The sequence below is a fragment of the Oncorhynchus gorbuscha genome, linkage group LG17 (assembly GCF_021184085.1).
Source record: "Oncorhynchus gorbuscha isolate QuinsamMale2020 ecotype Even-year linkage group LG17, OgorEven_v1.0, whole genome shotgun sequence".
Lineage (NCBI taxonomy): Eukaryota > Metazoa > Chordata > Actinopteri > Salmoniformes > Salmonidae > Oncorhynchus > Oncorhynchus gorbuscha.
This window is the reverse complement of record NC_060189.1, coordinates 42,689,720-42,706,740: the sequence shown is the minus strand read 5'-3', so window position 1 is coordinate 42,706,740 and position 17,021 is coordinate 42,689,720. Positions and strand designations below refer to the sequence as shown.

At 43.8% G+C, this 17,021-nt stretch overlaps 1 protein-coding gene across 1 annotated transcript in view; it reads left to right on the top strand.

Annotated features, from left to right (window-relative positions):
• The window catches only part of syne1b (spectrin repeat containing, nuclear envelope 1b), a 118,924-nt gene that overhangs the window by 78,038 nt on the left and 23,865 nt on the right, over positions 1-17,021 (top strand). The window contains 14 exon segments of the mRNA XM_046308716.1: positions 1,646-1,822; positions 2,027-2,182; positions 2,382-2,537; positions 2,883-3,053; positions 3,327-3,460; positions 3,617-3,821; positions 4,115-4,297; positions 4,536-4,682; positions 5,105-5,259; positions 5,361-5,508; positions 6,200-6,294; positions 10,093-10,327; positions 10,730-10,924; positions 11,151-11,276. Of these exon segments, the coding sequence (XP_046164672.1) occupies positions 1,646-1,822; positions 2,027-2,182; positions 2,382-2,537; positions 2,883-3,053; positions 3,327-3,460; positions 3,617-3,821; positions 4,115-4,297; positions 4,536-4,682; positions 5,105-5,259; positions 5,361-5,508; positions 6,200-6,294; positions 10,093-10,327; positions 10,730-10,924; positions 11,151-11,276 (2,283 nt within the window).

The window sequence follows — 17,021 nt, the reverse complement described above, 5'->3', positions numbered from 1 at the left end:
AATTCTATACATTGTAGCAGGCCTAAGCATGTGGGATTTCCTGGTCACCAAGTTCAATAACAAAACATGCACCAGTAACACAAATAAATGCAAATGAGGAGTTTATTAGGGATTTTGGTAAACTGGAGAAGAAGGGGGAGATCCCACTGGTTGACAACCAATTGTCATTTATTTTTTATCCTCTTCCATTTTATTTACTTGGTGATTTCTCTATTCCAAGCTGTTAAATATTTTATATTTAAACAGGCTCTAATCACCTCACAGTCCACAAGCCATTCTTGTTGTCTGTTCCGTTTTCCAGGGGTAATTCTCACACTCGGGTCCTCAGCCAATCCGGTCCAGTACACAAGGGAGGTAGTCCAACAGTCCAGGTCACAACAGAAAATCTCACTGATATTACTCTCTCTTTTCCCACTCTTCATAACGCACTTGGCTCTCTCCTACTCTGCCCCTTTGTGCAGGCTGCTTCCTCCATTATCCCCAACACTCCCTGGCTTAACAAATGACAGCCTTGCCTCGTTGGGACAGGAAGTCCATATAAGGCTCGAGGGTGGAGCCAGCGGTCTGCCAGATATCTCCCCTGAATAACCACTCCCCTCACCTCTCCCTGCCGTCTGCCACAACATTTTGACATGTCTAATGTCTTAGTCAAGTGACGTTTGAGTGACTCGAACATTACTGAAAATAAATCTATGGGCTAAAAATCCTACATGTAGCTAAAAAGGTTAGCTGACTTGGGCTAGTTGATCTGGACATTTCTAACAAGTTATAAATTGCTCTCTAAGGTATGCAATGACAGACATGACAAGAAGAATACTGATGATGCACTACCCAATTTCGAAATTTCACCTTGTGCTGTCTACTATTACAACTTTCAAAAGTTAGTTGAGAGCCAAAAAAAGAAACGATCCACAGTTTTGGAACCTCTGGCCTACATGATGAGATTATTACGGACAAAAGAGCAAGATTATAATGGACAAAAGAGCAGCCAAGCGTCGATCATCATGTCACCAGATTAAGACACTCAATATGTATTGGAAAGGAGCATCAAGAATAAACCTTGCACTCCTTCGTTACTTATTTCATCTGTAGGCTAATAAACGGCACACTTTCCCAAGTCGTAGTGGGAGAACCACAGGTCATCGCGTGACTCCAAGTTTATTTTTCGATATGATTATTATATAAATATTTGCTCATAAAAGCGTTTCCACCGACATTTCTCGCATAATTCACTTTACCGACACAAAAAGATCCCACCTTTTCTCGGGTATTTTGTTTTGTCGACATTTGGAAAGTTTACAGAAAAATGTTCTGTTTCCATCAGGCCTGTCATTACTTGCACTTTACTCGCATACAAAGCTTAGATGGAAACCTGGTTACTAAGACTCAAATATTCCATATATATTTCAAGTATTTTTTGTCTAAATGGAGCACCTTCTGTACATTCTCACAACCCATCGTAAATAATGAATGACTCTCTCACTCTAAAAGATAACGCAGAATACAAATGTCTGTTAGACAATAAAGTGATCTTCTTTTTGTCCTTCTCTTTTGCCTCTCTCTCTCTCTCTCTCTCTCTCTCTCTCTCTCTCTCTCTCTCTCTCTCTCTCTCTCTCTCTCGCTCTCCTTCTTTCTACTTCCCCAGGGCTTCAGAATAGATGTGATCTGTAAGCAGCTGACGGTGGACTTTGTGAACCAGTCTGTGCTCCAGATCAGCGGTCCAGATGTGGAAAGCAGGCGCAGCGACAAGACAGACTTTGCGGAGAGGCTTGGAGTCATGAACCGACGCTGGCAGCTACTACAGGGACTCATCACGGAGAGGGTGAGAGAGAGAAAACAAACCACGTTCAACCTCAACTTTCAGGATTCTTCCTGGAACCAAAAAGGCTTCTCCCATGGGGTCAGCCGAAGAATCCTTTTGGAACCCTTTTTTCCACGAGTGTAGAGACTAGTTCTGATCAGAGGGATTATTTCATTGTCTCAGTACAACGTATTGAGTATGTGCCCTGCTGTGTTGTGTGGTTAGGTCCAGTTCCTGGAGACTCTGCTGGAGGACTGGTTGGACTATGAGAACAACATACAGGGCCTGAAGACCTGGCTGCTCACTCAGGAGGAGAGGCTGAAGAGGAAACACAGGATAGAGGACCTAACCTCCGTACAGAACGCCCTCAAAGACTGCCGGGTAGGAGTACCCGCTGTCTACACTTTGTATTGATTTATTATATAAATCACATATTTATTTTACACTGTGTATATTATACTCTGTAGGCCTTTGGGTTTCAATTGTTTGGTTTTTATTCAATGAAGAATCTTGATCAGGTTCATGATCTTGATGTTGATCTTAAACCTCTGACTGCTCTCTCTTTCCACTGCTCCTGCAGGAGATGGAGGAGGTGGTGAAGGAGAAGGAGGGTGAGGTGGAGCGCGTGGAGGAGCAGGCCTGTGCCCTCATCCAGAACAAAACAGATGAGGCCTGCGCTGTTGTCATGGAGACGCTCCAAGCTGTCAATCACACCTGGGCTAACCTAGATCACCTTGTAGGCAGAGCTATCTTATCTTCTGTTAATTTCACTCAATATACATCTCCCTCCTTCATCCACTATTTATTCTCTATAGAGTTTAAATAATGTGTGCTTAGTCTCTGCGTTACATAAGAGTATATGAGAGTGATAATAGATCTAACCCACTATAAGTACCCCATAGTCACCTATTACTGCATACTCTGCAACTGCCCCATTTCAACTACCTCACACTCATTCAGCTACTATGACGATCCCCCGTTGCAGAAAAGTACTAAACACAACTGCAAAATCAAGTAAGTTCCTTGAACCACTTTTTAAGTGCAGACCTTATTGTTCTTCTCCATCTCTGCTCCGCCCCAGATTGGGCAGTTGAAGATCAGCCTTGTGTCAGTGCTGGACCAGTGGACTCTGTACAAGCTGTCTTCAGAGGAGATGAACGGCTACCTGATGGAGGGGAGGTACTCTGTGTCTCGCTTCCGCCTCCTCACCGGCTCCCTGGAGGCTGTACAGTTACAAGTGGAGAGTCTACAGGTAATTCTAGGACGAACATGCATCTCAGGCTTTTAGAAATGTTTTTTTCCCACACCCTGTTTTATTTAATGACTGGTTAAACCTACACAGTAGCCTTTATTCCTAAAGTGTGGGTGTACTAGTTCCATCCCCCTCAAGGATTTAAACACATTGGATTGGTTTAAGAAATATGGTAAAGATGATATCCAATACTTCTACTTATTTGAGGGGTTGTGGAGAAGTGCACACTTCGGGAGGAATTTGGCCTAATTATGTTTGACTTGTTTTGTGTAGAACCTACAGAAGGACCTGGAGAAGCAGGAGAGCAGTCTGAGGAAGTTTGGCTCTGTGACACACCAGCTGCTGAAGGAGTGCCACCAGTCTGTGTCCGACTGCCTCAACAATACCCTGAAGGATGTCAACGCTAGGTTTGTTTGTTTATTTGGATCACTTTATGACCCCCACGGGGGCTTATCTTCCATGAATGGGTGAGAACCACCGGTGTTGATCCAGCAACAATGTTATGTTGTTGATCCAGGATCCATTGATCCAAGATGTTCATCATCTATGTATGTTGTGTCTAGGTGGAGCAGTCTGCTGGAGGAGATCTCTGAGCGTCTGAGGAGCAGTAAAGCCCTGTTACAGCTGTGGCAGCACTACAAAGAGCTGTATGAACAGAGCTGCTCCAGCATCCAGCTGCAGGAGGAGCAGGCTGGCCAGCTATTGGAGACTGCCTGCAGCAAGGACATCGCAGACGAGGAGGTGTCCACCTGGATTCAAGACTGCAGTGTGAGTTGGAACAGGGACAGTGTTGGATTGATCCTTTTACATACGCATAGGACTCAGTATTCATGAACTGTCATCTACCTTCAAAAGCCTTTTTGCCTATATGGTCTATTATGGAAAGAAGTGTTGGCACACTTGAATCAGATTCTAGTTTCAGGGTTTAATGTCCTAAGCTTTCAGTCAACAATGATCCTTGTCTGAAAACATAATGACATTTGGTCATATTGCTTTGTGATAATAGGTGATTTGTGTTCTGTTACACTCATGTGTGTTGGTGTATGGTGGTGTCTCTCCAGGAGTTGCTGCGGGCTCAGGTTCCAGTGCAGGCATCTCTACAGGTTCTCCAGGAGCTGGGAGATCAGCTGAAGCAACAGGTGGAAACGTCTGCAGCGTCCGCCGTCCAGTCAGACCACCTCTCTCTAACCCAGCGCCTTGCCACCGTGGAGCAGGCCCTCAGCAGGCAGCTCATTACACTACAGGTACAGGGGAATATGGGACCAGATTTACCCAACAAGACAAGCGTTTACCACGTTCAGAAGTTAGTGTAACCTCATGCTTCTGAGATCTTCCAAAGAATGTAATTTTCAGTTGCTTCAATAGCCATTGGTTCATTCCTCTTGGCCTTGAAAAAATGTATTTACATTTCAATGGGACTCACCTGGATGAATGTTGCATGTATAAATACATACATCTCTTGTCCTCCAATCCCTCCTCCAGATGGGAGTCCAGGACTATGAGACCTTCAGTGAGCAGCTGGATTCGTTGGGGCGCTGGATGGTGGAGGCCGAGGAGGCTCTGAAGGTCCAAGATCCCAACGGTTCTTCTGACCTGTCCATCATCCAGGACCGCATGGAGGAACTCAAGGTAAGTCAGCACCGTGATTTAGCTATATGACTGTGATCCAACTATAAAAAAAGGTCAAAAACTCAATCCTTTGCTCCTTTCTTCTCCTCGTGTACTTTGGAGAAGACTTGACGGGTGAAAACAATATGGAAGCTCTTTAGGCTGGTCTTTTAAGTGGTCCTTTATTTGAGATGATATCGATAAAGGAAAGGAAACAATTCTTAGACAATATATGCCTTTTAGCAGACACTTCTATCCAAAGCGACTTAGTCATGCATGCATTCATTTTATGTATGGGTGGTCCCAGGAATCAAACCCACTACCGTGGCATTACACGTGCCATGCTCTACCAACAGTTTATTAGACTATTAGGAAAAGCCATTGTCCTGGGGTGAGTTCATTTCACTGAAACTCACTACTAGTTGCTCTTGTTCCCCTTGCAGAGAAAGATTCTGAGATTCAGCAGCATGGCCCCTGACCTGGAACGTCTGAATGAGCTGGGCTATCGGCTTCCTCTTAACGACACCGAGATCAAACGCATGCAGAACCTTAACCGGAGCTGGTCCTCAGCCAATGCCCAAACCACTGAGAGATTCAGGTAAGGTTGAAAACTGAAGTTCATGAAATAAGGTAAATTCGTGAAATATTCACGACTGAAGGTTTTTGGTTCTGATATTTTGGTTCTTTGTCTCTCCTCAGTAAACTGCAGTCGTTCCTGCTGCAGCAGCAGACGTTCCTGGAGAAGTGTGAGACGTGGATGGAGTTCCTGGTACAGACGGAGGAGAAGCTAGCCGTGGGAATATCTGGGAACTACCAGAGTCTGATGGAGCAACAGAGAGCACATGAGGTACTGGAGGAGTCCTGCTGGAATATAACCTAGTTGTGAACCCAGCTGGAAAAACTTGTTATAGTGACTTCAATCCATATTTACAACCAGTTCTGAAACAGTTCTGGTTGTGATGACATAATTTCATCCAGCTTTGCATGCTGGGATTTGGAACGTCTGGATTCCATAGAGTCATCAGGACTGCTATAGTGCAATAATTAATGCAATGTCGCTTTCTAAGATGCAGTTAACCTGTCTAGGAACGGGGTTCCGCTAGCGGAATTCTTGTTAATACAACCACAGTGTCCGATTTCAAAAAAGCTTTTCGGCGAAAGCAGAACATATCATTATGTTAGGTCAGCAACTAGTCACAGAAAGCATACAGTGATTTTCCATCCAAAGAAAAGAGTCACAAAAAAAACAGAAATAGAGAGAAAATGAATCACTAACCTTTGATATTCTTCATCAGATGACACTCCCGGGAGAACATGTTACACAATACATGGATGTTTTGTTCGATCAAGTTCATATTTATATCCAAAAACCTCAGTTTTACATTTGCCTTTGCCTCCAAAACATCCCGTGAATTTGCACAGAGCCACATCAATTTACAGAAATACTCATAATAAACATTGATAAACGATACAAGTGTTATTCACAGAATTAAAGATATGCTTCTCCTTAACCAGATCTGAATGTGTTTTCTCCGCAGCTATTCCAAGCTGAGATGTTCAGTCGTCAGCAGATCCTTCACTCCATAATCAGTGATGGCCAGAGGATGCTGGAGCAGGGACAGGTGGATGACAGGTACAGTACACTGCAAACGTATGTAAAGTGTGTTGATACACATACAGTTGAAGTCGGAAGTTTAAATAAACCTTAGCCAAATACATTTATTTATTCACAATTCCTGACATTTAATCCTAGTAAAAATCCCCTGTCTTAGGTCAGTTAGGATCACCACTTTATTTTAAGAATGTGGAATGTCAGAATAATAGTAGAGAGAATGATTTATTTCATATTTGATTTATTTCACAGGTTCAGTGGGTCAGACGTTTACATACACTCAATACGTATTTGGTAGCATTGCCTTTAAATTGTTTAACTTGGGTCAAACGTTTGGGGTAGCATTCCACAAGCTTCCCACAATACGTTGGGTGAATTTTGGCCCATTCCTCCTGACAGAGTGTAACGGTTTTCGTCCTCCTCTTCTGAGGAGGAGTAGGAAGGATCAGACCAATACGCAGCGTGGTAAGTGTCCGTCATATTTTTAATTAAAACTGAACACTACACAAAATGAAAACGAAACAGTTCCGTGTGGAAAATACAGACACAGAAAATAATCACCCACAACCAAAATGGGGAAAACAGGCTACCTAAGTATGATCCTCAATCAGAGACAACGATCGACAGCTGCCTCTGATTGAGAACCATACCGGGGAAACACAGAAATACAACATAGAAAAAAGAACATAGACTACCCACCCCAACTCACGCCCTGACCAAACTAACACAGATATAATAAAGGAACTAAGGTCAGAACGTTTACACAGAGCTGGTGTAACTGAGTCAGGTTTGTAAGGCCTCATTGCTCGCACACACTTTTTCAGTTCTGTCCACAAATGTTCTATGGGATTGAGGTCAGGGCTTTGTGATGGCCACTCCAATACCTTGACTTTGTTGTTCTTAAGCCATTTTGCCACAACTTTGGAAGTATGCTTGGGGTCATTGTCCATTTGTGACCAAGCTTTAACTTCCTGACTGATGTCTTGAGATGTTGCTTTAATATATCCACATAATTTTCCATCCTCATGAGCCATCTATTTTGTGAAGTGCATCAGTCCCTCCTGCAGCAAAGCACCCCCACAACATGATGCTGCCACCCCAGTGCTTCACGGTTGGGATCGTGTTCTTCGGCTTGCAAGCCTCCCCCTTTTTCCTCCAAACATAACGATGGTCATTATGGCCAGACAGTTATTTTTTTGTTTGATCAGACCAGAGGACATTTCTCCAAAAAATACGATCTTTGTCACCATGTGCAGTTGCAATCCATAGTCTGGTTTTTTTATGGACGGTTTGGAGCAGTGTTGATATAGGACTTGTTTTACTGTGGATATAGATACTTTTGTACCTGTGCATCTTCACAAGGTCCTTTGCCGTTGTTCTGGGATTGATTTGCACTTTTCGCATCAAAGTACGTTCATCTCTAGGAGACAGAACGCGTCTCTTTCCTGAGCGGTATGACGGCTGCGTGGTCCATGGTGTTTATACTTGCACACTATTGTTTGTACAGATGAACGTGGTGCCTTGAGGCGTATGGAAATTGCTCCCAAGGATACCTTCTCCCTTACCTCACCTCGCTCATCAACTCATCCCTGACCGCTGGCTACGTCCCTTCCGTCTTCAAGAGAGCGAGAGTTGCACCCCTTCTGAAAAAACCTACACTCGATCCCTCCGATGTCAACAATTACAGACCAGTATCCCTTCTTTCTTTTCTCTCCAAAACTCTTGAACGTGCCGTCCTTGGCCAGCTCTCCCGCTATCTCTCTCTGAATGACCTTCTTGATCGAAATCAGTCAGGTTTCAAGACTAGTCATTCAACTGAGACTGCTCTCCTCTGTATCACGGAGGCGCTCCGCACTGCTAAAGCTAACTCTCTCTCCTCTGCTCTCATCCTTCTAGATCTATCGGCTGCCTTCGATACTGTGAACCATCAGATCCTCCTCTCCACCCTCTCCGAGTTGGGCATCTCCGGCGCGGCCCACGCTTGGATTGCGTCCTACCTGACAGGTCGCTCCTACCAGGTGGCGTGGCGAGAATCTGTCTCCTCACCACGCGCTCTCACCACTGGTGTCCCCCAGGGCTCTGTTCTTGGCCCTCTCCTATTCTCGCTATACACCAAGTCACTTGGCTCTGTCATAACCTCACATGGTCTCTCTTATCATTGCTATGCAGACGACACACAATTAATCTTCTCCTTTCCCCCTTCTGATGACCAGGTGGCGAATCGCATCTCTGCATGTCTGGCAGACATATCAGTGTGGATGACGGATCACCACCTCAAGCTGAACCTCGGCAAGACGGAGCTGCTCTTCCTCCCGGGGAAGGACTGCCCGTTCCATGATCTCGCCATCACGGTTGACAACTCCATTGTGTCCTCCTCCCAGAGCGCCAAGAACCTTGGCATGATCCTGGACAACACCCTGTCGTTCTCAACCAACATCAAGGCGGTGGCCCGTTCCTGTAGGTTCATGCTCTACAACATCCGCAGAGTACGACCCTGCCTCACACAGGAAGCGGCGCAGGTCCTAATCCAGGCACTTGTCATCTCCCGTCTGGATTACTGCAACTCGCTGTTGGCTGGGCTCCCTGCCTGTGCCATTAAACCCCTTCAACTCATCCAGAACGCCGCAGCCCGTCTGGTGTTCAACCTTCCCAAGTTCTCTCACGTCACCCCGCTCCTCCGTTCTCTCCACTGGCTTCCAGTTGAAGCTCGCATCCGCTACAAGACCATGGTGCTTGCCTACGGAGCTGTGAGGGGAACGGCACCTCAGTACCTCCAGGCTCTGATCAGGCCCTACACCCAAACAAGGGCACTGCGTTCATCCACCTCTGGCCTGCTCGCCTCCCTACTACTGAGGAAGTACAGCTCCCGCTCAGCCCAGTCAAAACTGTTCGCTGCCCTGGCCCCCCCAATGGTGGAACAAACTACTCCCTCACGACGCCAGGACAGCGGAGTCAATCACCACCTTCCGGAGACACCTGAAACCCCACCTCTTTAAGGAATACCTAGGATAGGATAAGTAATCCCTCTCACCCCCCCCCCCCTTAAGTTTTAGATGCACTATTGTTAAGTGACTGTCCCACTGGATGTCATAAGGTGAATGCAGCAATTTGTAAGTCGCTCTGGATAAGAGCGTCTGCTAAATGACTTAAATGTAATGTAAATGATATATCAGACTTGTGGGGGTCTACATTTCTTTTCTGAGGTCTTGGCTGATTTCTTTTGATTTTCCCCTGATGTCAAGCAAAGAGGTAGGCCTTGAAATACATTCACAGGTACACCTCCAATTGACTCAAATTATGTGAATTAGCCTATCAGAAGCTTCTAAAGCCATGACATCATTTTCTGGAATTTTCCAAGCTGACTGTTTAAAGGCACAGTCAAATTAGTGTATGTAAACTTCTGACCCACTGGAATTGTGATAGAGTGAATTATAAGTTAAATAATCTGTCTGTAAACAATTGTTGGAAAATCTACTTGTGTCATGCACAAAGTAGATGTCCTAACCGTCTTGCCAAAACTATAGTTTGTTTAACAAGACATTTTTGGAGTGGTTGAAAAACGAGTCTTAGTGACTCTAATGACTTTAATGACTAAGTGTATGTAAACTTCCGACTTCAACTGTATCATGATACCCATATCATGCACTTTAAATAAACTTGACTTAACTTGACGTACACTTGTCTCTTATCATTCACAAAGCTATAGATGAGTGCCTTGGTAGAAATATGGTCATTTTTGTCAGATTTGTATGACTCCTCTACGGTATATCCGTCTAATCTTTCCCTATCTTACTGTAAATGTCCTCTGTCTCAACGCAGGGATGAATTCAACCTGAAGTTGGCATTGCTGAGTAACCAGTGGCAGGGTGTGGTGCGTCGCACCCAACAGAGGCGGGGTATCATCGACAGCCTAGTCCGCCAGTGGCAGCGCTACAGGGAGATGGCGGAGAAGCTGAGGAAATGGCTGGGGGAGGTTTCACACCCTGCCGAGGCCCTACAGGTTGGGGTGCCCGTACCCCTGCAGCAGGCCAGATCCATGCTGGACGCAGTTCAGGTACTGTAGGCTCAACTCACTCTGATGACCTCATGACCCTAGCTACCTGCTTCTTGGTAATATTGAAACGTGTGACTATTTATACCACAACTCATTCTCATCAGTATGCTCATCAGTATGACTGTGCTGAATGGGACTAGCTTTTTTCACCCTTTGGAGATGGAGACGTATTTCATGGAGAACAGTATTGTACTTATTCCCAAAGAACAAGGCAGGGCTGACATCTATCACCTTTATTGTTTGCTATCACCATAGAGACATTGGTAAGGGATAGAGTTAGGGTAAGGGTCAGGCATCAAGGTTCTGTAGTGGCATCAAGGTTCTCTAGTGGCTACATCCTATAAGTGGAGGGTTAGGGTCAGGGTTACGGTCTAACTGTCCTGTGTCTCTGTGTTCCTCCAGCTGAAAGAGAAGGTCCTACAGCGGCAGCAGGGCAGCTACATCCTGACGGTGGAGGCTGGGAAGCAGCTTCTCCTGTCTGCAGACAGCAGGGTGGAGGTGTCTCTGCAGGGAGAGCTCACAGGCATCCAGGACCGCTGGAGACACGCCAACATCTGCCTGGAGGAACAGAGGAGAGAGCTGGCCAACCTGATAAAGGTACACTGCACCCAACTGTAACATTAAACACACAGTACCTTTAACTTGACCTTTTTGGAGGTTTACCTTTTAACTGCAAGTAGATTATTCATTTCAACTGCAATTATAGGCATTCTTATTGTCTTGAATGATTGATTGATTGATTGAGGACATATTTTATACTACGATGTTAACACAAGGATGTTTAAGTACTGACACTTTGTGTGGATATGCTTGTTGTCCACAGGACTGGGAGAGATGTGAGAGAGGCATAGAGGGTTCTCTGGAGAAGCTGAGGGCGTTTAAACGGCAGCTCTCTCAGCCCCTCCCTGATCACCACGAGGACCTGCAGGCTGAACAGATGCGCTGCAAGGTAAGCCTAGGCCCGGGGCACTTGGAGAGGTGTACTAAAACCACATATCGCCAGTGTGCTTTGATTTGATAGGTTTGAGAATCTTGTGTGATAGTTAGAGAAGTACAGCATCTTTAAAAGTAAGGGGTATGTGATCCAGCACAGTACAATAACAGACAGCTTTTTCAATCCCGTGTAGGTGATATGATTTCACAGATGTTTCCTTCACGCATATTTTGAATGTTCGTCTTGGGTATTGGACCTTTAGACATTGTCCTCACATTTCTCTGGACAGTGATGTTCAGATAAACTCTCATTGGACAGTGGGTTTTATTCTTGGAAATAATGATTTTAGAGGCTTTAGAACACCTTGTTTTGGAGGTATATTTAACTGATGTAATTATAATCAAATAACATTTTATTAGTCACATGCCCGAATACAACAGATGTAGGTAGACCTTACAGTGAAATGCTTACTTACGTGCCCCTAACTGACAATGCATTTTCAAAGAAATACAGAAAGAATAAGAGATAAAAGTAACAAGTAATTAAAGAGCAGCAGTAAAATAACAATAGCGAGACTATATACAGGGTGGTACCGATATAGAGTCAATATGCGGGGGCACCGGTTAGTTGAGGTAGCATGTACATGTAGGTAGAGTTAATAAAGTGACTATGCATAGATGACAACAGAGAGTAGCAGTGGTGTAAAGAAGTGGAGAGGGGGGTGGGGCAATGCAAATAGTCTGGGTAGCCATTTGGCTAGATGTTCAGGAGTCTTATGGCTTGGGCGTAAAAGCTGTTTAGAAGCCTCTTGGATTGGCAAGCGCTCCAGTACTGCTTGCCGTGCGGTAGCAGAGAGAAAATAGACAAACTTACTTGGCATCTTTATGGGTCTGAATTAATTACAACATTTCTCCAACATTCCCCACACCAATGCCGGGAGCTGGTTTGCAGTACTGACTCACTAAGGATGTGATGAACATAATAGCCAGGTTACATGGCATTGCGGTTCATGATCCAGGTAATCAGGAAATGGATTGTATTACTGGGTTGTTCCACCAATTCGGTGTCTTTTGAGAAGTATATGATCCTAATTTAAAAAAAATACTTACTAAAATGACTTTAGTAAGTGCCAAATAAAGTAACAGGTTTGACGATTGACAAACATAAATCCCCTTTTGACAGGAGGAATGGAAGCTTGTTGTTGTGCAACAGGAAATGGCAATTGAATGCAATCTTCACAAAAACATTTTTATTGTTAAAACATTTCTAGCCTGTCTATCTATGGGTAACAGGCAGTGGCGATATTAGCATGTAACTCTTGGTGGGGCAAACCCTCCAATTGGGTGGATGCATGCCAGCAAAGCCACAACAGTAAATAATATATTAATTGCACTATAACGGTGACAAACGGTGCCCACAATATGTTAGGGCCTACATGAAGCTGTCCCAACAGCAGAGTCCCAACGCCTTACCACTGCTACACCTGGCTATCAGCGCAGTCTTGTCTGGCAGCGAAACAGTTCATTCAGCCTCATTTACTGCCTTTAAAAAAAACATAGCTGATATGGCTGACTTGGTTAAACAAATGGAGTTTCTGCTGACAATTGAGATGTTCAAACTATGGCATAAGGGGACAACAAGTAGATAAGAGGCCATTTGTTATTTCGATCAAGACGTTAATGAGCAAGCTAGGACGGACGTAGTCAATATAACTATTTGTTCAGCACTTTTGAAGTGTACAGAAACAGAATTCAGAACATGGGCCGTTCTTACAGTGTTCTCCCAGTACACCAAGTCAGAACCTTAGGATAAATAAAGGGGGTATATAAGCAGACAATGACAACTCTTACAATATTCGATGATTACATTTCTCTAAAACAGGTTATATGCTACATTTGTACCACCAAGTCAGAACAGAACAGTAGGCGAAATTAAGAGTGGAAAATAGACCAAATTATTAGGGTGAGGCACATGGGCTACTAACAGCTCACTACACAACACACACTTAGTATTACTTTCTTAGCTACAGTATAAAATCTCCCTGGCATATAACATAATTTATGCAGCAGCATACAATACATTTTCGTACTCACCTTGTTGTGCTGTGCTCACTTGAACAGGAAGGTGGCGTGGGCAAATTTTATCATCAAAGTCTGGATTGAAATTCTGGATTTTTGGATGGGCACTTCTAATGTAACTTTGGCAGCATAGTTACATTAGAAGTGCCCATCCAAAAGGGCTCAAGGTCATTGGCCACAGATAAAATTACGTCATGTCAAGTTATATCTACAGTTGCTTTGATTGGACTGATCATGTCAACATCATACTTTCAAAATCTTAGCTCGCGATCATCATCAAGAATCAAGTCTACAATCAATGAGTGGTTTGGAAGTGCTTGAATTCTCGAGCTCTACTATTAGATTTGGCAGTGACGTAGTGTCCCTATGAGTGACAGGACACGAAGACAATTACGGCGCAACAAGAGAACATTACCAACCCCTACTCTCCGTATTATCCACTGGCTGCCCCACCACCACAGAAAGCACTGAGCTAGGCTGAAACACCTACATTTGGAGCTGCCTTTTTCAAGAAAGGAAGCTTTATTAACTCAATGATTTTGTCTTTTTTTCTTACTTTGTTTGCAAACTGATATGTGACACTTATTAATGCCAAAATAACATGCAAAATAGGTAACCCACAAAATGTGGGGCTCATACCCTGAATGACGGGTCGCCATTGGAAACAGGGTTGACGTGTAAAGCTTGAACTGGCTCAGTTTTCCACCACAAAACACCCCAAAGTTGACAGAAAGACTAGAACCAGCTCACCTGCTTTTACACTATGATTTGACTATAAGATGTTCATTGCTTCTTTTTGATAAATATTTATAAAGGAATAGTTTCATCATATTAAAATGAGAGTTCAGTTTACGTAACAGGGTTGACCTTAAAATGAGGGACTGACGTAAATTAATCACACAAACTAAATAATAATCTTCATAAATGACTTTGTCAATGCAACAAAATAACTAGGGCTTTACAATGGAGACCTTTTGGGATTAAGTGGGTTAAAATCTTCCTAAATGTCACAGAGGGTGCATGGAGGGACATGTTAAGCTGCAGCTGGCCCGGGACAGAGCGGCACGGTTTGCTCTTAATCGTAATCAGAGGGCTGATATAAATACTGTGCATGCCAGTCTCTTCTTGGCTAAGAGTTGAGGAGAGACTGACTGCATCACTTCTTATTTTTATAAGAAACGTGTTGAAAATCCCAAATTTTTGCATAGTCAACTTACACACAGCTCTGACACACACATTTATCCCACCAGGCATGCCACCGGGGGTCTTTTCACAGTCCCCAAATCCAGAACAAATTCAAGAAAACGTACAGTGCCTTGCAAAAGTATTCATCCCCTTGGCATTTTTCCTATTTTGTTGCATTACAACCTGTAATTTAAATGGATTTTTATTTCAATTTCATGTACCTGACAATCACAAAATAGTCCAAATTGGTGAAGTGAAATGAAAAAAATAACTTGTTTTTAAAAAAATATAAAAAATGAAAACCTGGAAAGTGGTGTGTGCATATGTATTCACTCCTTTGTTATGAAGCCCCTAAATAAGATCTGGTGCAACCAATTACCTTCAGAAGTCACATTATTAGTTAAATTAAGTCCACCTGTGTGCAATCTGTGTCACATGATCTGTCACATGATCTCAGTGTATATATACACCTGTTATGAAAGGCCCCAGAGTCTGAAACACCACTAAGCAAGGGGCACCACCAAGCAAGCGGCACCATGATGACCAAGGAGCTCCAAACATGTCAGGGACAAAGTTGTGGAGAAGCACAGATCAGGGTTGGGTTATAAAAGAATATCTGAAACTTTGAACATCCCACGGAGCACCATTAAATCCATTATTAAAAAATGTAAACAATATGGCATCATAACAAACCTGCCAAGAGAGGGCCGCTCACCAAAACTCACAGACCAGGCAAGGAAGGTATTAATCAGAGAGGCAACAAAGAGACCAAAGATAACCCTGAAGGAGTTGCAAAGCTCCACAGCGGAGATTGGAGTATCTGTCAATTGGACCACTTTAAGCCGTACACTCCACAGAGCTGGGCTTTACGGAAGAGTGGCTAGAAAAAAGCCATTGCTTAAAGAAAAAATAAGCAAACACATTTGGTGTTCACCAAAAGGCATGTGGGAGACTCCCCAAACATATGTAAGAAGGTTCTCTGGTCAGATGAGACTAAAATGTAGCTTTTTGGCCATCAAGGAAAACGCTATGTCTAGCACAAACCCACCTCGCATCACCCCGAGAACAGCATCCCCACAGTGAAGCATGGTGGTAGCTGTATCATCCTGTGGGGATCATTGGCAGGGATTGGAAAACTAGTCAGAATTGAAGGAATGATGGATGGCGCTCAATACAGGGAAATTCTTGAGGGAAACCTGTTTCAGTTTTCCTGAAATTTGAGACAGGGACGGAGGTTCACCTTCCAGCAGGACAATGACCCTAATACTGCTAATGCAACACTCTAGTGGTTTAAGGGGAAACGTTTAAATGTCTTGGAATAGCCTAGTCAAAGCCCAGACCTCAATCCAATTGAGAATCTGTCGTATGACTTAAAGATTGCTGTACACCAGCGGAACCTATCCAACTTGAAGGAGCTGGAACTGTTTTGCCTTGAAGAATGAGCAAAAATCCCAGTGGATAGATGTGCCAAGCTTGTAGAGCCATACCCCAAGAGACTTGCAGCTGTAATTGCTGCGAAAGGTGGATATACAAAATATTGACTTTAAGGGGGTGAATAGTTATGCACGCTCAAGTTCTGGGTTCTTTGGGTCTTATTTCTTGTTTGGTTCACAATAAAACATATTTTGAATCTTCAAAGTGGTAGGCATGTTGTGTAAATCAAGTGATACAAACTCCCCAAAAATCCATTTTAATTCCAGGTTGTAAGGCAACAAAATAGGAAAAATGCCAAGGGGGTGAATACTTTCACATGTGTTATGCACTAGAGTGAGGACCCAAAAGCGGTTTAACAAAAACAGAGTCCTTTAATGTAAACACAGGGAAGACATAGATCCTCTTCAGATGTAGATAATGGAAAAATAGACAACCCGCAGAGAGGGTGACAAATGAAACAAAAAGTCCTTCTGATAATTACAAAAGAGCCCCCTTCTTAGCAGCAGAGGAGAATAGCTGGGTTAGCGGCGACAGGCTGCAGGTCTCTCTGGGTAGGCGCTGGTCGTAGAGGAACAGTGGTACCTGATCTCACGTAGCATCAGATGAACTGGACACAGTACAAACGATAAGACAGTTAGCTGAGTACAGGATGCACTTGCCAGGCAGATTCCGACAGGACAAGGATGAAGCAAACGAGACGATAGTTTGTTTCTGGCATGAGAAACTCAAACGAGAATCTGACAAAAAAAGAAGCAGGAACAGAGAGAGAAATAGAGACCTAATCAGAGGGAAAAAAAGGGAACAGGTGGGAAAAGGGTGAACGAGGTAGTTAGAGGAGATGAGGAACAGCTGGAGGAGAGAAAGAGAAGGTAACCTAATACGACCAGCAGAGGGAGACAGAGTGAAGAGAAAGAACAGGAACAAGACATAATATGACAAGACATGACAACATGCCACTTTACACTACTATAAAGGTGGAACTTGGAACTTCCTTCCATCTCATTTTGCTCAAATAAACAGCAAACCTGGTTTCACAAAACAGATAAAGCAACACCTCGCGGCA